The 25,572-nt window shown below is 43.2% G+C and overlaps 1 protein-coding gene across 3 annotated transcripts in view; it reads right to left on the bottom strand.

The window, feature by feature from the left end:
• SH2B2 (SH2B adaptor protein 2) overlaps positions 1 to 25,572 on the bottom strand; it is an 84,210-nt gene that overhangs the window by 42,582 nt on the left and 16,056 nt on the right. For all 3 annotated transcript variants that reach the window (XM_033922573.1, XM_033922571.1, XM_033922572.1), the window contains exon 2: positions 12,447 to 13,331. In XM_033922573.1, the coding sequence (XP_033778464.1) occupies positions 12,447 to 13,304 (858 nt within the window). In that variant the 5' untranslated portion in view covers positions 13,305 to 13,331. The remainder of the gene's footprint in view (positions 1 to 12,446; positions 13,332 to 25,572) is intronic.

The raw sequence follows: 25,572 nt of genomic DNA, 5'->3' as shown, positions 1-25,572 counted from the left end.
ATCTTCTTACGATGGGTGCCTTTGAGTGGGGGGTAGGTAAATGGAGTATTAGATCTTCTTTGTCTAGCGGCGAGATTTTGGTTCAGGCGGTTGTTTAGGTAATTGGGGGCTGAGCCATTTATTGCTTTGAATAATAGACAGTATAATTTGAATTGGATTCGCGCTTGTATTGGTAACCAGTGTGAGTCTAGGTAGGCAGTGGTGACGTGGTCAAATTTTCTTAGCGAGTAGATCAGTCTGAGTGCAGTGTTTTGGATTGTCTGTAATTGTTTTATCATTGTTGCAGGGCAAGGCAGGTAGAAGATGTTGCAGTAGTCCAGTAGACCTAGTACTAGGGATTGGACTGCGAGCCTATATTACTCTTTGTCGAAGAATTTTCTGATTTTACCTAAATTGCGCATGGTTAGAAATGCTCTCTGGGTGGTCTTGTTGATATGAGCTTGCATTGTGCAGCATCTGTCTATTGTTACTCCCAGGAGTTTAAGGGTGGGTTGTATATGGTATTTGGTGGAGTTAATTTCTAGTTCTGTGGTGGAGGGGTTCTGAGTAGTGGCTCGTGGCCAGCAGGGGGTGCTGGTTATGGGACGGAAATGGGAATGGATGTTAGGACATGATAAGTGCAGTATTTTTTGTGGAGTTTTTTTTCTACAAAAGGCCAGTTTTTCGTATGATTCTGGGTAATTCTAGTTAGACAAACATCTGTGTTAGTTAAGGACCGCGCCCAAATAGAAGCGTACGGAAAAACAGGTGAATAAAAATTTAAATATAATGTAGCTAAGGCCAGAGAAAAATACACTAAGAATTAATATAAGGGAAAGCATAATAATATCTGTTTATTTACTTTGCTGTTGAGCCAAATCATGGTGGAAATCAGGATTACATGGAATCCATTTTGGGTTCTTTGTGTTTACCAGTGATTAGTTTTCTGCCTTCTTTGTCCTCTCTGAGTTTTCCCGCTCCCAGCAGCATGGTGTTAATTAACACCAGCTGTGCTTGCTTTAGACTGGTAAAGAAGGATCACGTGTCCTAAACTAAGATATAAAATGTATGAAGTATGAATGGCCAAGATATGAATGAAATTATGAATGTTTGGGGCCCCTGAATGTGATATGTGGTGATATAAATGGTTTATAAAAAGAACACTAAGGAAGAAATCCTACAGCAGCATCTGGAAGTAATTAGAGTCAGTCTCCAGCATAGGAAGGGGGGGCATTGGAAGACCATGCTTATCACTGTGTGTAACATGAAGCTGTCAGCTTTCCTCTTCCAGATTAAAGTTACTGTCAATTTAGGGAGAGGTTGAGAATTTCTCAGCACCCTGTTAATAATTGTAGAATTCTTTTGAATATGTTAATGTTAATTCAGAAATCAAAAGTAATTTTCTGAAACTTTGTCTAACTTTTAAATGTGGAGGAATGTTTCTTTGTCCAACTTTAAGACCACCCATAGGATTGTTATTGGTTGATTATGATGATGATATCACAAAAAGCCAACAGCATATAATAGGAAATTTGGAGCTAGTAAAACGAGACCGTTAGGAGAAGGCCAGCATTTTGGCAACTATTAACGATCTCCCATTAGCGCAATCGGTAAGCAATGATGCTGTTCTTTTGATCTAATAATGGAAAAATAGAAATAATAATTCAATAAATCTTGGTTATAATTTTTAAAACCTTGCGCTGGTGTCATTTTGCATGTATAATTATTTCAAACCTGAAGTTTTCACAAAGGCGTCAATGACCCTTGCTCAGTTCTTATCCTTTTCGAGGAGTAGAAATTTTGTTTTGTCCGTGTTCAGTTTCAGTTTGTGGTCTGTCATCCATTTTTCCACTGCTTGTAGGGTTTTTTCCAATTTTTCTGTAGAAGTGGGGTCAGGAGAATCGAAGGGTAGAAGTATGGTGATATCATCAGCGTAGCTGAAAGAGGTTACATTTAGGTTGTCTAGGGTGGAACCCAGAGAGGATAAAAAGAGGTTGAAGAGAGTAGGTGAAACACCAACTGCTTTATAAGGAGCTGGCTCGTCAGAAGGCTCAAATAGTGTTCTTGCAAGAGACCCACCTGCTGCCTAAACATGAGCATGTGTTGCATCCCCCTGGGTTTTCTACCATTTTATTTTGCCTCTAATCAATCTGCTAAGAAGACGAAAGAGGTTGCCATACTTTTTCACAACAGTTTGCAAGTCCAGGTTACCAAAGAGATGCGAGATATGGAGGGGCGCTATCTTTTGCTCTGTGGCACGTGCTTACTGCACTTCTTCGAGGGAGTAAACAGGCAGATAGACAAGGGTGACCCGGTCGACATTGTATATCTGGATTTTCAGAAGGCATTCGACAAGGTCCTGCATGAATGACTAATTCGAAAAATTGCAAGTCGTGGAATCGAGGGTGAAATATTCACATGGATTAAAAACTGATTGGCGGATAGGAAACAGAGAATGGGGGTAAATGGACAATACTCGGACTGAAAAAGCGTCATAGGTGGAGTGCTGCAGGGTTCGGTGCTTGGGCCCATGCTCTTCAACATATATATAAACAACCTAGAAATTTGTATAACGAGCAAGGTGATTAAATTTGCAGACGATACAAAGTTATTCAGAATAGTGAAGACACAAGGATTGTGATGACCTGCAATGTGACATAAACATGCTCGAGAAATGGGCCGCCACATAACAAATGAAGTTTAACGTGGATAAGTGTAAGATGATGTATGTCGGTAACAAAAATCTTATACACGAATACAGGATGTCCGGTGCAGTACTCGGAGAGACCCCCCAGGAAAGAGACTTGGAGGTACTGGTAGACAAGTCAATGAAGCAGTCCGCGCAATGTACGGCGGTGGCAAAAAAGGCAAACAGAATGCTAGGAATGATTAAGAAGGGGATCACAAACAGATCAGAGAAGGTTATCATGCCACTGTACCGGGCCATGGTACACCCCCACCTGGAATATTGCACTGGTCACTGTACATGAAGAAGGACATAGTACTACTCAAAAGAGTCCAACGAAGAGCGACTAAAATAATTAAGGGGCTGGAGGAGTTAACGTACAGTGATAGATTAGAGAAACTGAGCCTCTTCTCCCTTGAAAAGAGGAGATTGAGAGGGGACATGATCGAAACATTCAAGGTACTGAAGGGAATAGATTTAGTAGATAAAGACAGGTTGTTTACCCTCTCCAAGGTAGAGAGAACGGGAGGGCACTCTCTAAAGTTAAAAAGGGATAGATTCAAGACAAACATAAGGAAGTTCTTCTTCATCCAGAGAGTGGAAGAAATCTAGAACGCTCTTCCGGAGGCTGTTATAGGGGAAAACACCCTCCAGGGATTTAAGACAAAGTTAGACAAAGTTCCTGCTGAACCAGAACTTACACAGGTAAGGTTAGACTCAATTAGGGCACTGGTCTTTGACCTAAGTGTCGCCGCAGGAGCGGACTGCTGGGCACAATGGACCACTGGTCTGACCCAGCAGCGGCAATTCTTATACCGGCCAATCTCATTGTTCAGTGTTGATTATAAACTCTTTACCAAAGTCTTGGCCTTGAGATTACAGGCCCATATGCCTCACTTAGTTCATATGGATCAAGTGGGCTTTATATGCCAGTGATAGTCATTTGATAATATTAAAACAGCTTTACATCTTATGTGGCGTGAGGACACCCCGGCACTGGTACTGTCTCTTGATGCTGAAAAAGCATTCGACTGGGTGAGTTGGATGTACCTATTCAAAGTCTTACATAAAATGGGTATTAGACAGAGCTTTTATGATTGGTTGCATTTGTTATATGACGCCCCCCTCTCCCGACTCAAACTTAATGGTAGTCTGTTGCCTGCTATCACTTTGGCTCGTGGGATGTGCCAGAGATGTGCCCTCTCTCCTCTGCTTTTTGCGCTCTCTATGGAGCCGTTGGCGAGTCAGATTCGATCTCAGGGAGCTATTCAGGGGATTCAATTGGGGGTTCAGCAACATAAAATCTTACTATATGCTGATGATATTCTACTTTTGTTACGTAACCCGGAGCTATCTTTACCTCATGTGATACGGGAATTGGAGCACTTTGGCCCGCTCTCTGGCTTTAAAGTCAATATGGTTAAGTCTGAGATACTAAATGTAAATTTGGAGGCTAGGGTGATCCGGAGGTTGGCAGATTGTATTTCCCTTTCCTTGGGCCTCTAATTTTATTACCTATTTGGGGTGAATTTAACTGTAGACTATATCCAGTTGTATAAGTTTAATTTTCCAGCTCGCTTTCATGCTTTGTTTGATGATCTTGAGTGTTGGGAAGGGTTGAATCTTAGCTGGATAGGCTGAATTTCGGCTATCAAAATGTTGCTTTTACCTCAACTACTGTATGCATTTCTAGCCCTCCCCATAATATTGCCTGCTGATTTTTTTTGTCTGCTTTTGCAAAAAGTGGTCATGTGGGTCACTTATGAAGATCGTCCATGGATTCATATTGAACAGAGCTTTCTTCCAAGGGTTTCTCTTTGGATGTTACCTTGGGTCCTGAAGGACCGTTTCCGGTTGGTGTTGCAGGCGGTGCTTCGGTGTTGGAATGTACTCCGTCAGCGAATGTTCCCAGACCGATTGTTCTTTGCTCACATGGCCATTGTGGTCTTGCCTGCTGGTTCACCAGGCAGGGAGACTACTATTCACTGTAAGTGGAACCTGGCGGGCCTTCGCACTTTAGGGCAGCTTTGGGATAATATGGCTATGTACCCCTTTCAGGATTTGCAAGAGGAATTTGGGTTAGAGAATAGGGATTCTTTTTTGTACACACGCTTGCAAATTTTTCTACCTCAATGGGCTTTTTAGGAGCTTTCCTTGGGAGAAACCTACCTGGAGCAAGCTATTAAGGCTGGAGCGGTGAAGGGGGGAGTTTCACGGCTCTACTGAGCTTTGTTGCAAAGGGAATCCCATTTTGATCCTTATAAGGCTCGATGGCAGTGGGATCTCCCGGTGGGGGGGGGGGGGAGGGTGTAGTTTTACACATTGGGTTCTATTTATAAGAGGTTATTTAAACCCACATTGTCCATTAACTATATTGAAAATGGCTATAAAATGTACTACAGGCGCTATTATACCCCTGAGCGCCTTTTCTCCATTTATCAGGTGGGGACCGATCATTGCTGGCGCAAGTGTGGACAAAGGGGGGATTTTATGCATATCTGGTGGACATGTCCGGGAGTGCGCTGGTACTGGCAGCAGGTGGGTCATTTCTTGGTCAAGATTTTCCATAAGCATTGTTGTTTATTGATGGAATACTATTTACTAAATGTGGGAATGCCGGGGTTAACTTCGACTGAGCAGAAATTGGTGGCCTGTGTTTTTACGACAGCCCGACTGCTTTGACACAATGTTGGCACACTTCTAAGGTGCCTACTCTTTTTACAGTTTATTCTCGTCTGGACTATTTACAGTTAATGTCTAAACTGATCGCACTGAGACACAATACTCTTGGGATTTATTCTAAGATCTGGGAACCCTATGTACAATGGAGAAAGCACTCTATATAATTTTGTTTTTGCATGTATTGTTTTGAGGGGGGGAAGGGGGTGGGGGAGGGGGAATTTGTTGGGGCGTTTAGATGGGGGGTTAGCTTTTTGATATTTGCTTAGGTTTTTTGCTTTGTATATTTGCTTGTATTCCTTTTGAAAACTTAAAAAACATATATTACAAAAAAAAAGAAGATGGCGGCGCTGGGCGGATGGAAATCCTAATGACAGTATCCAGAATAGCTTCTATTTGTACCATGGTAGGTGCAGCAGCAACTCTGGAGTGCAGGACAAAGGATCCTTGATGAGCCAATCGTCTAGGCAGAGAAAGACTTGAAAACCGTGAGTCCGCAAGGCTGCTTCCACCATTACCAGGCACTTGGTGAAAACTCGGAGAGGACATGAGACCAAAAGGCAGAACCTTATATTGATAGTGGTGATTTGCCACCTGAAATCTGAAGAACTTTCGAGAGGCTGGGTGAATGGGAATGTAGGTATAAACTTCCTTGAGATCCAGAGAGCACAATCAAACATTGCAATCCAGCAGGGGATACAGCGATGCTAGAGACAACATCCAAAACTTTTCTGTGACAAGAAATTTGTTGAGAGCTCTGAGGTCCAATATTGGTCGAAGACCTCCCGTCTCCTTCGGAACAAGGAAATATCGGAAATAAAATCCTGTGTTCTGCTGGTCCAAAGCAACCTTCTCGATGGCATTGAGAATGAGCAGAGATTCGACTTCCTGAAGAACAAGAAAGGACTGTAGAGGGTTGGAAGGAAACTCTATTGGAGGATGATCTGAAGGAACTTTGAAAAAATGAAGAGAATAACCTTCTCGAATGATATTGAGAATTTAGAGGTCGGAGATGATTAACTGCCATGAAGGTAATGTTATAGATGACCTCCAATGGGGAGAGGAAGCGGAAGAGTTAGATTGATTGAAATTATGCTCTCGAGTAATCAGTCAAAAAGGCTGATTAGATTTGGGAAGAGTAGAGGTCTGAGATTTTTGAGGGCGCTGCTGACGCTGTTTTTTCTGCTGCGGCCTGGAAGGAGGAAGAGATTTTGCTGTATAACGTCTCTGATAGGAAGAAGAAGGTTTGAAAGGTCTAGACCAGTGGTCTCAAACTCGTGGCCCGGGGGCCACATGCGGCCTCCCAGGTACTATTTTGAGGCCCTATTGTAATCACAAAAGTAAAATAAAAGTTTCTTGCTCATATGTCTCTTTAGCTATAAATGACAATATTATTATTAATACTTAGTCAAAAGGAAAGCTTTATAAACTATAAAGAGTTTTACCTCATGCAAAATTGTTAATTCTTTAAGAAAACATTAACTATTTTTTTTGCGGCCCTCCATGTACCTACAAATTCAAAATGTGGCCCTGCAAAGGGTTTGAGTTTGAGACCACTGGTCTAGACGTAGATGACTTAGGCTTGGGTTTAAACAATGAATCCCAAGGCTTTTCATGTGCTGAGAGCTTTTGAGTTGCGTTCTCAATAGTGTCCCCAAAAAGCTCATCTCCCAGACAGGGAATGTTGGCTAAGCGATCCTGGATATCCATGTCTGCTATTCTGAGTCATGCCAGCCTCCTCATGGCCACAGACATTGCAGAAACTCGAGAGGACAGCTCAAAAGCATCATAAATAGATTGTACCATATGATGCCTGAGCTGAGTGAGAGTGCTAAACTCTGACTTTCAATGGGATAGAAGATACTTATAGTAGTTAGGCATCTGTTTCACCAAGTGCTTGAGATAACAGGTAAAATAAAAGTTATAGTTGATGACTCTTGTTGGCTAGCATGGAATTTTGGTAGAGACATCTACCAAATATATCCATTGTTCGACCTTCTCCCCTTGAGGAACTGTGGCATAGATTTTAGAAGGAGAATATCTTTTGAGAGTGGATTCAACCACAAGAGACTGATGTGATTTTGTATTGAGAATCAAGCTTCCTAGGAGCAGTTGGAACGGAAAAAGGAGACTCACAGTTCTTACGGAGAGCTTCCTTCAGGATTCCATGTAAAGGAAGTTTAAGAAGCTCTTTAGAAGGATGTTTGTAGTCCATAGTCTCTATAAATTCCTCCAAATATTGGGAATCTGCTTCCAACTTAACAGCCATGTCTTTTCTCATTTGCCTGATAAAGCGCGTAAATGAGACCGGCTCAGGAGGAGATGGCTCCCTGTCACAAATGGTGCGAGAAGAATGCTGTGCAGGAAAATTGTAAGCTTCTGTAGTAGAAGAGGAGACATCATGGGTTGACTCAAGATGAAGATTTGAATCCAGAGGAATTGAAGTGCCAGAGTGGTACTGGCACCTGGCTCAGTATCAATCCGATGCAGTAGTTGATGTAGATTGCTTATGCTTGTCTGACTGCTTGGGAGAGATATGCCTTGATTTGGAAGAGTGCTTGCCAGATTTACCGGAATGCATTCATGGAGAGGAATGATATGAATGACTGGAGTGATGTCCAGAGGAATGATGCTTCTTATGCTGCTGCCTCGTCGAAGAATGATGTCTTGAAGAATGATGCCTGGATGCCTGACTCGATGATGATGATCGGTGCCAAGTATGACGTGGTACCAATGAAGTGGTATCTACATGGAGTGATGATCAGGCTGGGCCAGTACTGAAGGAGCTGACATGTGGGTAACTAGTTGGAACATATCCCCAAACTCCAATTGAAAGAGAGCATCGAGCTTCTCCTTGAAAGCTTGCACCAATACCTGTGACTTAGATTCAACGTGGTGGTCTGGGCCAAGACATTGGATGCACCACTTATGTGGGTCTGTTAAAGAAACAGTGTGCTGGCACTGGTCAACGGACAGGACATGGGGGTAACTAGTTGGAACATATCCCCAAACTCCAATTGAAAGAGAGCATTGACCCTCTCCTTGAAAGCTTGCACCGATACCTGTGGCTTAGATGCCAGTATCAACGGTGCCGCAACTCACTCCGGAGAGGATGACATGGATGAAGATGCACCCCTCGAAGTTGAAGCGAATCACATCAATTGTCTCTGTTTGGCCAGCATGACTAAACTCAATGTCTTAGTGGCCTGAGACACCGTCTGGGAAGCTGGTGACTTCTTAGCTCACTTACCTGACGGAGCTATAGTTTGCGACACCAGCATGGAAGCGGGTACCTCAGACAATGGTCATGCCTTCGATGTTGATGGGGTGTCGGTGGTACCTGTGATCCCTCCATGGTACCGAAAAGTAATCTCTGCTGTAAAAGACAGCTTTTAATAGAATACTTCTGAAGAGTCGAGCAACGCATGCTAGATTCAACGCGGTGGTCTGGGCCAAGGCATTGTTATGCACCACTTATGCGGGTCTATTAAAGAAATAGTGCACTGACACCTGCTGCACTTTTTAAAGCCGGTCAATGACGGGACATTGGAGGAAAAAACGCCTTTCAGCCAAATCAAAAGCCAAAGGCTGAGGCGAAAACGAAGGCCCCGCTGTCAGAGAAAACTGGTTGAAGAAAAAATAAAAGAAAGTAATTCTCTCTCTCTCTCTAAACTGTATGACAACCTCCTAGCTACTAAAGCTGCAAAACTGGACCACCAACTCTCCAACCTACTAATCACGACCACAAACTTCAAAACCTTCAAAAAAGAAACAAAAACCCTACTATTCAAAAAAATACATTAAACTAAACTAACACAACCAGACTTGACCCAAGCACCACCTGTAACACTCCCTGATCCGTACCATCTTAACAAAGTTCCAGACTACTTCTTATGTATCTCCAATCGACCCAATACCTGTAAACCTGTAGATTTTATAACTATTTAATCCCTTCAGTTTAACTAAAGTGATTTCAGATGGCTTCAAGAAAACAACTTACATTGGATACTGTATTTGCTACAGATGGGAAAAGTAAAAGACCAAAACCAAACCCTGTAACACCATCTAACACTATTCCAGCAGGGGAGAGCCGACGGAGGAGGGCTGTAGTCCGGCCATCGGACCAACGGTCGGCTCGGGGGCCCGTTCCAGCGGGGCACCCGACACTGTCTTCGCTCCTCCCCCATTCCAGCAGGGGAGAGCCGACGGAGGAGGGCTGCAGTCCGGCCATCGGACCAACGGTTGGCTCGGGGGCCCGTTCAAGCTGGACTTCAGTTTTGACTGTTTTGATTTTACTTTCAATTCTTTTTAGTTTATGATATATTTTTTAATCTCACTTATTGTTTTACCACTTATTTTGTTTTATTTTATCATTCAAATTTCATTTAAATTTCCCCAGAATTCTATTGCTTCAACGGTTCTCCCTCTGCATCTATTCTTATCTCCCCTCTTTTTTCAACCTTTCAAAGTCCTTTAGATCATTGTAGTCTTATTAGAATGTTTATTTTCTTATTTTTCTCATCTATTCTCTATTTTATTTCTTCATTACTCTACTAATTGTCATTTTTCCAGGTATTTTAGTTAGATTGTGAGCCTTCGGGACAGTAAGGGAATTTCTAAGTACCTATTTTACTTATAATTTTAATGCACCCTATTGTCTATTTTTCTGTAAACCGCTTAGAATCCTAACGGAGTTTAGCGGTATATAAGAAATAAATTACATTACAATTACATTACATTAAACTGTAATAACTGTAATAATGTAATCCGCCTTGAACCACAAGGTAATGGCGGAATAGAAATCACTAATGTAATGTAATATATATATTTTAATGTTTTATTAAGAATATAAGAATAAAAATAGAAAATGCATGAGTGGGAAGGCAAAGAAAACGCAGTCCATTTCACACACGACTTCGAAGTTCCGTGGAGAACTGAGGAGCTGTGCACTCACGCATGTGCGGTGCGATCCGTCACAAACTTTCTAAAGTTCTTCAAGTGCTGTCCGTTCCATGGATGACATCACCCACATGTGAGCATATGCTGCCTGCTTGTCCTGGGATAATCACCATTTTGTCAGAAAGTGCCACAGATATTCTCATGCTTTTGATTCTGCTATGTTGTTGCCTGTGGTTACGGCAGTACAGTACTCTTTTTCTCTTTCCTATGTGACTTGTATGGTAATTCATCTGCCTATTGTGATATTACACAACTTTATACAGTAGATTATACTTCATAAGACAAACCATCAAAGCTAAAATTGAAACGTAGTTTTATTGTATGTTTGAAGCCCCTTTTTGGACCTTCAGCATTGTATGCTAATGGCTTCAGTACTATTTTTGCTGAAAGATGAATTAAAGATGTTCATATCAAAACCAAAAGGAACAAGGGATGGTGACCAAAAATTCTTTTTCTTGCCATATATATAAGAACAAAGGAAGAACTTCATGTGCAGACAGTTACACAAGTTGAAGATGAAAAAATAATCTTCAGCATTGCATTGTTTTTTTTTGAATCAGTATAAAAATTATTCATGCTTAATAATGTGCATGAGCTCAAGACCACATATTCCTCCACATCAGTTAAAGATTGCTCTTATATTTGTCCTCAAATCAAGTTTCTCCAGGATGAATACGGCTATTAAACCTCTAGAATGACACGATACCAGATTTCATCACCGTTCCCATCCCGTGGATAACTACAGGAAACTATCTCCATATCATTCATAAAGGAGAGAGGGAAAAATCAGGGTATGAATGGGCCTTGCATTGAAGAATGCTGGTGTTGAAGGACTGAGGTTGAGATAGACACTAAAGAATGACACGGGATGGTTTCCCACGGCTATCCGCGGAGACGGGAACGGTGATGAATTCTATCACCATGTTATTCTCTACAATGCACTACCATCCTACAAGGTAGGGAGCAGTGCTTCATATTGCCAGGCAGGAATAATCCCCCCTAGTTCAGCTCCTCAAAATGATTTTAGTTCTCAGAGCAGCAAAGACTAGAAAAGTTGCAAGTATTGCAGAGTTAGTACAGAGTTTTCAGGGTGCCTGGGTACCTGGCTCTCAAAGAGCAATCACTGTGATGATTACCATGTATACTCGAATATAAACTGAGATTTTTGGGCCAAAATAATGGCCCAAAAAAAGGGGGGCCTCGGTTTATATTCAGGTCAATGTTGACCCGTCCCCTTCCTGAATCTGTTGCAGGCCTCTGCCGGGTCTGCCATGAGACCCCAGTGTACCTTTTACCTCCCTCCCGCCTTCTCTGCATACTTTTAGAATCTCTGATGGTCCAGCGGTGAACCATGGCAAGACCAACATTATTTCGCTCATGCCAGTTCAGAGCCACTAGCTGATTGGCTGCTGCAAACTTGCAGCAGTCAATCAGCTAGTGGCTCTGAATGGGCATGAGCGACCTTCCTTCGCGGCCCCATGAGAAATCATGGCATCCAATCAAGTAGCAGCTCTGCATGGGCAAGAGCGAAGCAAGGTCGCTCCTGCCACGGTTCACCGTGGGACCACCAGGGATTCTAAATGTATGCGAGGGAGGTGGGAGGGAGATAAAATTCTTAGAATCAGCTGGGACAGGAGGTGGGAGGGATCCTTGATGTCTTGGCCCACCGCTGGACCACCAGGACTTACCGCAGGCCCGGTGGAGGCCTGCAAAGCATTGAGGGGGCGGGAACAGAGTACAGAACCTGGCAGGGGAGGAAGTGAGGGGGCTAGATGCGGAGCCTAATAGAGCAGGGAGGGAGGGGGAACAGGGTGAAGAGCCTGGCAGGACAGGGCAAGGCAAGGCACTGCACATGAATATTAACTCCCCGGTTTATATTCAAGTCAACCTTTTTTCCTCAGGGGGGGAAGATTACCTTGGTTTATATTCGGGCCAGTTTATAATTGAGTATATACAGTAGGTTATTTGGGGATGAAGGGTGAGGAGGAGGAGAAGGAAGGGGGGAAGCTTTGTGTAGCATCAAATTAAGGTTCATAAAGCTAGACCTCTATCAGGGACAAATTTTCATGGAATGGGAGGCGTAAAATGAGAGGGGCTACAATCAAAGATCTAGAAGACCCATGCAGGCAGTTTAAGTGCTTACCTTGGGAGGAACATAAAACTCCAGCAGAAAACGTTCTCCCTCTATTTTCAGAGTTTTTCTTAAGAGCAGACGGCATTTCTGCCATTGAGAGTTGCCCACACAATTAGCATCATCGGCCACCATGTATCTCAGTGTTCCTTCTCTTTGAATGTCCACTTGGTCAACCTTCATCGATTGGTTCTTTGAGAGACGTAACTTATGGGTCCATTTCTCCCTGGTTTCAGTGCATTCCTTAGTACCAGAAGTAGCAGTAATATACTGTTCTCTGTCCATTTGTCTCCCCTGGTAAAGGTCCATTCCTGGCTCAGGAGAGGACTTCCTGTGCCACATTTCCTTCATTCCATCTACAACACACAAACTCATATTCCTGAGGGAAAAACCTTTCTTGAACTTTGGCTTGGAGGAAGCATGGACTGAGACATCTTCAGAGCTACGAGAATGTCCATAAGATGACACTTTATGTGCCCAACCATGACTTGGGTATCCTCTGGAACAGACTGTATGGTCCATAATGCCCAGGGATTCCATGGATCTCTCTTCCTTGTGTTGCACAATATTCCTCCCAAAAAGTACCTGGCAATTCTGAAGACCAACAAAAGGCACTATGTTATATTTTGTTGGAGACTCAGAGACACACACCCTGTTGACTTCAGAACTGAAGTACTCCAAGAAATTTGCAGCAAAGTGATGGGAGAAAGATGACTCAGCCCCTGGTGTGTCGTACTGTGGGTTTTCCTTCAAGAACTGTGAAAACTTTTGTGCAAAGTCAAGGGCGGCAGACTGTGCATGGAGCTCACAGAATTCTCTCCAGTCTGGAAGCTGGGAGGAAAATTCCTGACTATAAGCATCCTCATTCATGACTGCTCCATTCCACCTCCAAGGAAACTGCAAAACAGCAGGTGACAGGGTCAAAAACAAATTTTAAAAAGCCCAAGAAAGAGAAAGGTTCTAATATAGAATGTTTCACTTTTTCCTGGAAAGAGCTGATCATCCTATTTGTTGAGGGCATTTTTGATAGGACGTCTAGGTCAAATTTGGACATTTTGGAGAAAATGTCCATTTTCAAAACAGCCACACACCTATCTTTTATTTTTTTGAAAATTACCTATGTAGACGTTTTGGTCCTTAGGACATCTATCTTTTTTGGTCATTTTCAAAAATATGCACAAAAGTAAGTTTTGCAGATATACCCAACTACCTTGTCTGATTGTGGCAGGGGAATCCCGATCAGCTGAGCCAGTTTTGGGGAGTCTTATCAGCTCAGCTGATGGGGGTTTCCCTTGACAGGATCAGCTGAACTGACAAGGAAATCCAATTCTTCTCTCCTTCTTCACACTCACCAATCCTGCAGCCACCTACACAGAAACCCCTGCCCTAAACCCTTCCCCCACACCCCCTGTACCTTTCTTCAGCATAATTGGTAGGAGGAATGCCCATTCCTTCCTGCCGCTAGGCCCTATCAAACCCTAACACCCCACTATAAACCGCGGCACTCCCGGGGGGCACTCCCAGGGAAAGATCCTGTACCTGTTTGTAATTTAACAATAGTATTTCATGATTTTAGCTCTTCTTGCCAATTTTTTTTTTAACTCAAAGCTATTTGTAACACTTCTTTTCCCAGGTATGATAAATCCTAGAGAACTTAAAATCTAGGTGGTTGAGTCAATGGGAGGTAAAGGTCATAAGATGCGTCACTGAAACAGGACATGGCATCCACCGGGCCATGGTGTGCCCTCACCTGGAGTACTGCGTCCAGCACTGGTCGCCATACATGAAGAAGGACACTCGAAAGGGTCCAGAGAAGAAAGACTAAGATGGTTAAGGGGTTGGAGGAGCTGCCGTACAGCAAAAGACTAGAGAAACTGGGAGAGGAGATTGAAAGGGGACATGATCGAAACATTCAAGGTGCTGAAGGGGAACAGACTTAGTAGATAAGGACAGGTTGTTCACCCTCTCCAAGGTCGGGAGAACAAGAGGGCACTCTCTAAAATTAAAAGGGGATAGATTCCGTACGAACATAAGAAAGTTCTTTTTCACTCAGAGAACGGTAGAAAACTGGAATGCTCTTCCGGAGTCTGTCATAGGGGAAAACACTCTCCAAGAATTCAAGACAAAGTTAGACAAGTTCCTGCTGAACCAGAACGTACATAGGTAGGGCTAGTCTCAGGGCGCTGGTTTTTGACCAGAGGGCCGCCGTATGAGCGGATTACTGGGCATGATGGTAGAAAACTGGAACGCTCTTCCGGAGTCTGTCATAGGGGAAAACACCCTCCAGGGATTCAAGACAAAGTTAGACAAATTCCTGCTGAACAAGGACGTACGCTGATAGGGCTAGTCTCAGTTAGGGTGCTGGACTTTGACCAGAGGGCAGCTGTGTGAGCGGACTGCTGGGCATGATGGACCACTGGTCTGACCCAGCAGCGGCTATGACCCATGAGGCTTGTCCGGATTTGATGCCTTTGACCCCCAAATTGGCATCAAGGGGCCCTGGGTAGTGCGCAGGTGATGTTTCAGTGAAACGCAAGCATGTTGCAGGAGATAGAGCCCATAAATCCTCCAAACAGTCCAAACCTAGTGCACAGGGGTTGGCTCCCACCACAGAGGATGGGTTTTCCCTGGATTTTTGTTAATATGCTTTATCAGGCATACTTGGTTATAAAGTGCCTGTTTCCCTTCCACTGGACTCTGTAGGTAGGCCAGCTTCTAAGGCCACCATTTCCAGGTGGATCCATATGGCTATCTCCGTGGATTATGTGGCAGCCAGAAAGAAGACCCCCTCTTGGTGTGGGCTCATTCTACCAGAAGTGTTTTGTCCTCTTGTGCAGGGTCGGCTATTTCTCTGGACAAGATTTGCAGGGCTGCTACCTGGTTCTCCTTGCATACATTCATCAAGTTTTACAGGATCAATGTGGTGGTTAAGAAGGATGCTGCTTTTGGTGCCTGTTTTGGCAGCAGGCTCATCAGTCCCACCCTGAAGTTTTGGGACTGCTCTGTTATATCCCACTGGTCTCAGAATAAAGTGGGATTGTACAAGAACAAAAGATTAGGATCTTACCTTTGCTAATCATCTTTCCTGTAAATCCACTCTTTATTCCGGGAACCCGCCCTATATCTTGCTGATTCGCTGATTGCCTGCCTTACAAGTACTGATAAGCTGGATTTCTGTTTTCTGACCAACCTTTATAAGAGTGCCATCAGAACAGGTTTAGCACTTAGCTTTTGGAAGGGGGGGGGGGGTCCCTAGATCAGGTGCTCCCTTCTGACAGTGCAGGCTGTGTCTCCTTGTAGCACTGTTTTGTTGTTCAGGTTTCTAATGTTTTATGACCTTTCCTCTTGTTTTTCATTGTTGAATTTATTGATTAAAGCAGAATTGACTCTTTTGTTGGGGAGTGTCCCCGTTCCCCTTTCTCTCTTGTTCTTATCCTCTACAGATGTTCCTGGCTGCTTTAAGACTAACTGATGTTCACAAGGACAATGATGAGGTAAGAGGGGGAGGGATTTAAACCTCTGAAGTTTGAGGCTTCCTACAAAGTCCTGGTGGGTAGACAGAAATAACCCACTGGTCCCAGAATAAAGGTAAGAACCTAATCTTTTGTTCACAGTAGAAACCAAAATAGAGACCCCATTATAGTCTTGAAGACAAGAAATAAGACCTTAAACTGAATATGCAAGCCAGAGTAATATGCTCAAATCAACTATAGCCCTATAAAATATGAGTCACCGAATTCTGTGCCACCAGTAGCATTTTCAGATGATTCTTAGACATATCCAAAAATAGGCCACTACATTAGTCAAAGTGCAGATAAACCAACTCTGTACTACTGTCTAAAAATTTATGGGGATTAACAATCCCTTCAGCCTTCATACAGTTCTAAGTTTCACAAATACAATTCTAATGACATGTTAGATGTGATATTGCATAGACAATGTAGTATCCAGAATAACCCCAAATTCCTCAACTGGTTGGCAATTCAAAATTCTGACACCATTCCAACCATTCTAAATAAAACAATCTGGAACATCAGTGCACAAGGCACTAACCAATAACAAAATCCTGGTCTTCAATATCACAGTTGATGGCTGCGATTCATCTACAACTGAATGTAGTGAAGTCAAACAAGACTTGAATACTTCAAATGCATCCTGTAGTGAAGTGAATGGCACCAGAAACTGGATGTCATCAGCATAAATTCTAAAAACATTTAACTTCCTCAAAAGTTGACACAGGGGAATCAAGAATAGATTAAAAATAACCACAGATAAACAGGAACCTTAAGGAACACCCATACAAGCTGCAAAAACAGATCTATGGTCACAAAAAAGATGTAATCCAAGAGAGCATCTGCCCATATAGTCCAAGAGATCGCAATCATCCAAGCAGAATCCCATGGTGGACTGTATCAAACACTGCAGCAATGCAACAAATAACAATGACCTTTATCAAAACTGGTTTGCACCACATCCAAAAGAGAAAACAACATTTCTGCATCATGACTTACACGAAAACCAAACTGGTATGGCTCAAGACATGCTCAGTTAGAAAATCAATCATAGAAACATAGAGTACGACGGCAGAAAAGGGCCGGCGGCCCAACAAGTTTGCCCACTCAAGAACCCTCCCTCCCTCGAGAATCCATCTTTTAAGCATTCCTCTGGAGCGACCCCACCTGTCTGTCCCATCGTTCCTTGAAGTCGAGCATGGTACTGGCCTCGATTACCTGACGTGGAAGACCATTCCATCGATCAATTACCCTTTCAGTGAAGAAGTATTTCCTGGTGTCCCCATGAAATCTTCCCCCCCTGAGTTTTAGCGGATGCCCTCTTGGTCATACACTACTCTCTCCATCATCTTTGTCAAAAAAGGAAGAGACAAGATAGGCCTATAATTGACCACAACATTAGCATCTAAGTCTGCAGCTTTCAACATTGGTCTCACAGATACCACCTTCAATGCAGATAGAAAATTACCAGCCTCAGAACAGCTATTCATAAGAAAGGCAAAAGGAGAGACTGAGGATTCCCACAGAGCCTTAATCACATTTAGAATCATTCACACACAGTACAACTTTTGCTAATAGAGAAGATGTCACTCTCGGGAAAGAGCACCACAAGTACTTTATTAAGTGAAGGGCATTATGAAAAGTTCTAACTGTAGTCTTCGCCTTACTAAGAAAACCACACACAAAATCAGTAACAGTCAAATCCGAACTCTGTGTACTGCTTGATGGCATTATCAGACTGGAGACCACCTGAAACAGCTCTCTTGAGTCCAAGGGTGCCTGTCCAATCTTAGAATCATAATAAGAGCATTTGGCAGTTTGCACAGCCTCACAATAACAAGATAAGAACTAACAAGATAAGATAACAACATAAGAAATAACAAGATAAGAACCGCAAGGTAATGGCGGAATAGAAATCTCTAATGTAATGTAATGTAATAATAACCTGCCTGTGAGTCCCATGAAGGGTATTTTTTCCACTTTCTCTCCTTTCACCTGCTTCAACAAGCACAAATTATTAGTAAACCATGGCCTCCTAGGCCACCCGCACTTATACCGGCTACCAAATCAAGTGAGGCCTGTAAAGAACTATCCACAGATTCACTGGTGACTATGCATCCAACATAGAAACATGATGGCAGATAAAGGCCAAATGGCCCATCTAGTCTACCCATCCTAAGTAACCATTATCTCTTCCTCTCTCCGATAAAATGGTTGGACTGGATGTTTGGGTCAGTCACCTTAGAGCAGACTTTGGCTCTTATCAACAGTACGTATCTGACTTGGAGGACTCTATGCTGAGGGCCCAAGAGACGCAGACTGTGGTTGCAGCCTGGGTACACCAACTGGAAATCAAATTGGAGGATCTCGAGAATAGATCTTGGCGCAGTAATTTGTGTCTGGTGGGTATACTAGAGTCAGTCTCTGACGGCAAATTACAAACTTTCCTTGAAAAGCGGTTCATGGAGTTCTTGCAACTGAAATCTACAGCGGACCCTCTTCAGATCGAGAGAGCACACCGATTGGGACCCCGGTGTCCAGAGGCTACGAGACCCAGGATGATTATCTTCAAATTGCTAAATTATGCCCATAAAGTGGAAATACTTCAGGCGATTCGGGCAAAGGGTTCCCTGACTTATGACAACCAGAAAGTCCTCTATTTTCAGGATTTTTCAGTATAGCTCGTGGCTAAGAAGAAGCAATTTGCAGAGGCTTGTATGAGATTGCATGAAAAGCAGATCCCTTTTGCGCTCCTCTACCCAGCATGCCTAAAAATCCAACATGCTGGCAAGTCATTTTTTTCAAAAGGCGTCAGATGCAATGGACTTTGTACATCGCATGGAAGGTGTAGCAGCTGTTTCTTGACCTGCTCTATGGTGGCTGGGGTTCATTGCTTCTACTCTGTAGGACTCCCCTGTGGGGAGTACTTTCAGGCTTTCAGCTTTTTCGTTGCTGGGACCCCAATCCTGGTTTGTTGGACAGTCAAAATTTGGCCTGCTATGGTTCTCTTCAGCTGCTACCTGAGATGTGATCTTTTGAGGGGCTCCAAGCAGCGGTTTCCGCTGATGTATTGCGTGGCATCATAAAGGCTCCTGGTTTCTGGCTCCTTCTTACTGTGATGCAGCGCACATCTTGACTCTGTTTACAGCGGACTTTTCTTTACTGTCTTCCTCATTCCTTGCCTGGGAACGGATTGGGGATTGTAGATGACAGCAGATAAAGACCCGAATGGTCCAGCTAGTCTGACTAACCTGATTCAATCTAAAAATTTGTTGTTGTTTTTTTTCTTCTTCTCCGTAGCTATTTCTGGGCAAGAATCTAAATCTCTGCCTGGTACTGTTCTTAGATTCCAACTACTGAAGTCTCCGTCAAAGCTCACTCCAGTCCATCTACAAGCTCCCAGCCATTGAAGCCCTCCCCAGTCTATCCTTCCCCAAACGGCCAAATACAAACATAGGCCATGCAAGTCTGCCCAGTACTGGCCTAAGTTTTTCAATATTTACTATTATTTTCTGATTCTAGATCCTCTGTGTTCATCCCACGCTTTTTTGAACTCCGTCACCGTTTTCCTCTCCATCACCTCTCTCGGGAGCACATTCCAGGCATCCACCACCTTCTCCGTAAAGAAGAATTTCCTTACATTGCTCTTGAGTCTCCCACCCCTCAACCTCAAATTATGTCCTTTGGTTTTTACCATTTTCCTTTCTCTGGAAAAGATTTTCTTCTACGTTAATACCTTTCAAGTATTTGAACATCTGAATCATATCTCCCCTGTATACATATTCAGGGCTTCCAGGCTCTCCTCATATGTCTTTTGTCGCAAACCTCCTATCATTTTCATCACCCTCTTCTGGACCGCTTCAAGCCTTTTTGTGTCCTTCGCCAGATACGGTCTCAAAAACTGAACACAATACTCCAAGTGGGGCCTCACCAATGACCTGCACAGGGGTATCAACACCTTTGTTCTTCTACTGGTTACGCCTCTCTTTATACAGCCCAGCATCTTTCTGGCAGCAGCCACTGCCTTGTCGCACTGATTTTTTCACCTTTAGATCTTCGGACACTATCATCCCAAGGTCCCTCTCCCCATCCGTGCATATCAGCCTCTCCTCTTCCAGCATATATGGCTCTTTCCGATTATTAATCCCCAAATGCATTACTCTGCATTTCTTTGCATTTAATTTTAGTTGCCAGATTTTAAACCATTCCTCTAACTTTTGTAGATCCTTTTTCATGTTTTCCACTTCCTCCTCAATGTCTACTCTGTTACAAATCTTGGTATCATCCGCATAAAGGCAAACTTTTCCTTCTAACCCTTCAGCAATGTCACTCACAAACATATTGAACAGGATTGGCCCCAGCACCTTGAGGGACTCCACTACTCACCTTTCCTTCCTCCGAGCGACTTCCATTAACCACCACCCTGCTGTTATTATGTAATGTATGCTGTTCATTTTGGTTGTTGGGAGGGGGGGGGGGAGATGCGGGAGGACCTTTCACTATGACCTCAGTCTGGCATTTAGTCCAGGCATTTTGGGTTCTGTGGTTTTAGGGTTGGGCTATTGGGGGGGGGGTATGAGGGGAGTGGAAGGGTTTTTCAGAGGGAGCTAGGGTGGAGGGCTGGGGGGATTGTATAGCTGGCTGTGTGTGAGTATGATTGTAGGTATGTATGTAGGACTGGGTTTTTTTGGCTATGGTACTTTGGAAAGCCATTCCATTTGCTTCTTGTTTTCCTTTCTTGCTTTTGGGGTACTCTGCTGCTGATACTTGGAAGAGTCTGCTGGCTGGGAAAGCCTCCTTCTGGTTCTTTTTAGGTTTTTTGTTTCTTGTCATTGGCTGCCATGGATAAATCTAGTCCTCTTCCTCACAACAGGTATGCCCTGGATAGAATCCTCCTCTCATTTTCTACTTCAATGTCACTCTTGGATATTTGGCGGGTGCTACACTCAGGGGAAAGGAATTATACCCATACGTCTAATGCCCATGCAATGCAGTCCTGTATCGACTATTGGCTAATTTATGACTCATTATTTTCTCAGATATATTCAGCTAAAATGGGGGGAGGGGATGATGTCTCTGATCATGCCATGATATTGCTCACTTTGGAGTTTCTGGGGGATGTTTGGGGAGGATATCATTGGATATTTCCTCTCTCTCTTTACTCTGATCATGAGTTTCATCAGTTTTTACTCAAGAAATGGAAGGATTATGCTACTCACAATGCCACATTTGCAGCTGACCCGATATTGTATTGGGAGGTGGCTAACGCTGTATTACGAGGTGAGATTCTTGCATATTCTAGTCGAAAGAAAAAAAGGAGGGACCGTCAATTGCTTTATCTTGAGCGTCAGGTTAGGGACGATCGCAGATGGTTTGGGGATCATCCCACGGTTCATAGACAAAACCGCGGAAGACAAAGGTGCGCGCCGACAACTGAGCGCAAGATGGAGGCGTGCGCCGAAGAAAATGACAGTTTTTAGGGGCTCCGACGGGGGGTTTTGTTGGGGAGCCCCCCCACTTTACTTAATACAGATCGCGGCAGCGTTGTGGGTGGTACTGTAAACTTAACTTTTTCCCTGTTTTTAGGGAAAAAGTGAAGTTTTCAGTAAAATGTGGGGGGTTACAACCCCCCAAACCCCCCACAACGCGGCGCGATCTGTATAAAGTAAAGTGGGGGGGGGCTCCCCAACAAAACCTCCCGTCGGAGCCCCTAAAAACAGCTATTTTCTTCAGCGCGTGCCTCCGCGCTGCGCTCAGTTGTCAGCGCGCGCCTTTGTCTTCCGCGGTTTTGACCTGACACCTCATCCCACTGGGGTTAATAGGGCATTACTGATGGCGTCCCAACAAGCTCTTCATGATCTTATCCATGATCGTACTACTACATCACTGGCTTATTATAAATATCAATTAAACTTGCATAGTAATAAGAGTGGGAATATACTAGCTAATTTAGTTCGATAGGCCAAAGGGTTTTCACCTATTCTCCAATTTCAGGCGACTGATGGTTGGATTGTTCGACAGGCAGCTGTTTTCCAACAATACTACCGGGACCTCTATGATGCCCCTCCAGACCCTCAGTTGAATAGTGCCATGTATTTGGACCAGATTGATCACCCCATGGTCTCATTGGCACAGAATGCACGTTTGCAGGTGCCATTCTCAGAGGAGGAGCTCGCTTAGTGATCAGGGGGGGGGTGGGGGTGGCACCCCTTTGGATGGGTGGACGGCTTGTTCCGGTACTTGGGTGTTTTGCTTACTCGAACTGTGAGTTCCTTCTACTGGACTAATGTTGATGTGCAATTGACCTCTACAAAACAAAATTTTTCACATTGGATGTATTTGCCTATATCTCTCTATGGCAGAGTTTAATTATATAAAATGGTTGTTTCCCCTTGCTGATTCTATGTTTCAACTTCTCCCACTGCCCCTTCTGGGGCGTCTGGATATTCAACATTTTCTTTGGCAGGGCAAGAAGTCTAAGATTTACTTCTTTTTGGTCGATGGAGATCCAGTGGTCTAGGTCTCCTGGATATTGGGAAGTATAACATCAAGTTCAAGTTTCAAGTTTATTAAAATTTGATGGTTCGCCTATTAAATCTAAGCGAATTACATAATAAAAAAAATTATAGTATAGAACAATAAAACAAGTTATTTTACATTAACAATTTTTAAGGTGCTACGACAAATTGACAATACAGACGAACTGTGAAACATTAGGAAAGAACATTAGGGAATAATAGTTACAAATTGTAGTTTCCTCTAGGGAAGAAAGGGGTGTGATGTGGGTAGGAACAAACAAGTAGGTTTGGGAAAAATGTATAAGAAAGTATTGATTGTTTACATGTACTCCAAAAAGTTGTTCTAAAGGTTAAATGAAGATTTGAAAAGATAAGTTTTTAGACATGCTTTCTTCGTTACTTAGGTGACTGGAGTTTGCAGAGCGAGGATTATATCTCTAGGGATTTTGAGTCAGCTTTGCTCATCCTTGGCACCTTCCGCCATTGTTTCAGTTCCCCATGAAATTGTTAACACCCGAGGTGCGGCCGAGAATTCTTCTTAGATCTTGGCGCCTGTGCTGGAGAGAGTTAGTTCACTTTTATTCTTTCCCTCCCAACTCATGTTTGTTTTTGATGAAAGTATATAGTTAAATGTTTGTTTCTTTTTATTATACTCTATTTTGATTTTGTACATCGCTTAGTGATTCTAATAGGCGATTTATCAAATTTATTAATAAACTTGAAACTTAATGGGAGGAGATGCCTAGGTGTCCAACCAGTTGGCTATTCAGGTAAATCCTCAGTTTCTATCCGGTAGGGAGAATCCAAATTTTGCCCTTTGGGCCCGGAATGGCTTGCTTCTTCTCGAGCATCTCTTGGACTCTGACTTGGTTTTCTTTCTGGATTCTGGATATATTTCCCGGCGATTGGCATGTCGTGTGGAATGTATGGGTGGCTGGAGATGTGACTGAGGTTTGTTTTTTTTTTGGGGGGGGGGTGTTTTGTCTTAGTATGGGGTTTGTTTTTCTGTGGTGGTGAGGAGGTGGGAGATATACTTCTAACAATCCCTTGACAAGGACTAAGAACACAACTTTTCAATTTTCTAATGTCTGCATCGGTGTATCTTGTTGGGAGGGGTAGGATGGTTTGGCTTGGACAAGGGGGGAAATGAAAACTCATAGTAATTGTTAATCCTTCATGTTTGCCTTTGCTCTTTGTGTTTGGTGGTTTGTTCTTTGATGTTCAACAATAAAACAAGATTTACACTAAAAGTGTATTTTTTTCTAGATGTACAGTATGTAACTACTGGTATATGGAAATTAATGAACATAAAAGAAAAATACTTGGTGCAGCCGTATATGCTGGGAGATGAGAAGCTGATATGCACGGACGGGGAGAGGGACCTTGGGGTTATAGTGTCCGAAGATCAAAAGGTGAAAAAACAGTGTGACAAGGCAGTGGCTGCTGCCAGAAGGATGCTGGGCTGTATAAAGAGAGGCGTAGTCAGTAGAAGGAAGGTGTTGATGACCATGTACAGGTCATTGGTGAGGCCCCACTTGGAGTATTGTGTTCAGTTTTGGAGATTGTATTTGGCGAAGGACATAAGAAGACTTGAGGTGGTCCAGAGGAGGGCGACGAAAATGATAGGAAGCTTGCGCCAGAAAACGTATGAGGAGAGACTGGAAGCCCTGAATATGTATACCCTAGAGGAAAGGAGGGACAGGGGAGATATGATTCAGACGTTCAAATACTTGAAGGGTATTAACGTAGAACAAAATCTTTTCCAGAGAAAGGAAAATGGTAAAACCAGAGGACATAATTTGAGGTTGAGGGGTGCTAGATTCAGGGGCAATGTTAGGAAATTCTACTTTACGGAGAAGGTAGTGGATGCCTGGAATGCGCTCCCGAGAGAGGTGGTGGAGAGTAAAACTGTGACTGAGTTCAAAGAAGTGTGGGATGAACACAGAGGATCTAGAATCAGAAAATAATATTAAATATTGAACAAAGGCCAGTACTGGGCAGACTTGCACGGTTTGTGTCTGTGTATGGCCATTTGGTGGGGGATGGGCTGGGGAGGGTTTCAGTGGCTGGGAGGGTGTAGATGGGCTGGATTTCGGCAGTTGGAACCCAAGCACAGTACCGGGTAGAGCTTTGGATTCTTGCCCAGAAATAGCTAAGAAAAAAAAATTTAAAAATTTAAATTGAAACAGGTTGGGCAGACTGGATGGACCATTCGGGTCTTTATCTGCTGTCATCTACTATGTTAGCCACTCAGCTTAAGACTTGTAACAGCAGTCCTGTGACTTGAATACAAAGGTTCAACAATCCCTTACAATCATAACATCTTGAGCTAATCTGTGGTAGGAAGAAATGGATCACCTTCATTTCAAGGTTCTGGAAACATAGAACTACCCAAGATGCAGACTGTGTGTCTCATCTCATTCCTATATCCACTCTAATGCCTATTTCACAGCTGGTTCCTAAAATATTCATCAGTGAGCCTGTGGTCCTTGGTGTACTTTTATATCTTGGAAAGATGAACTACCTGCCATGTAAATGCAAGTTTTGACATCATGCCCAGTGCTTCTAAAGGCTCCTTCCTAAAGCACTTGAATTATTTGTCCACATAGAGAGAGAGGTTACTTCCTTTGACTTATTAGACCCTTCTCCAGAAACATAAGATACAGTCTTAAAAGCACTTAACAAGTTTTCATTAAGAAAACAGAAAGTGGGGTAAATAAGAGACCAATTTCAAGAGATGAGTGTGCAAAAATCAGCACCCACTTTCAGCTTTGGTGGCCAAAGGAGAAATTGTGTCTTACCTGATAATTTTATTTCCTTTAGTCCTACCAGACCAGTCCAGACTAGTGGGTTCTTTCCATCTACCAGCAGATGAAGACAGAAATAGTTATTTTTGAGTCACCCCTTAAGGATATTATGCAGCATGAAGTGTGCATAATATTTCTAACAGCCAAGCAACAGAAATAATGGAAGCAGAAGCTCTACTGACACCCAGACATTTCACCGAGTCAGGAGGATCAAAAGGTCAGGAGATCAAAATGTAGACTGTGCACATTGCAAAATTCTGTCAAGGAAAGATATGAACTCCACCAGAAAGAGGAGCAGCAA

This window comes from Geotrypetes seraphini, chromosome 15 (assembly GCF_902459505.1).
Source record: "Geotrypetes seraphini chromosome 15, aGeoSer1.1, whole genome shotgun sequence".
NCBI classification, from domain to species: domain Eukaryota; kingdom Metazoa; phylum Chordata; class Amphibia; order Gymnophiona; family Dermophiidae; genus Geotrypetes; species Geotrypetes seraphini.
This window is presented reverse-complemented; position numbering and strand designations above follow the sequence as displayed.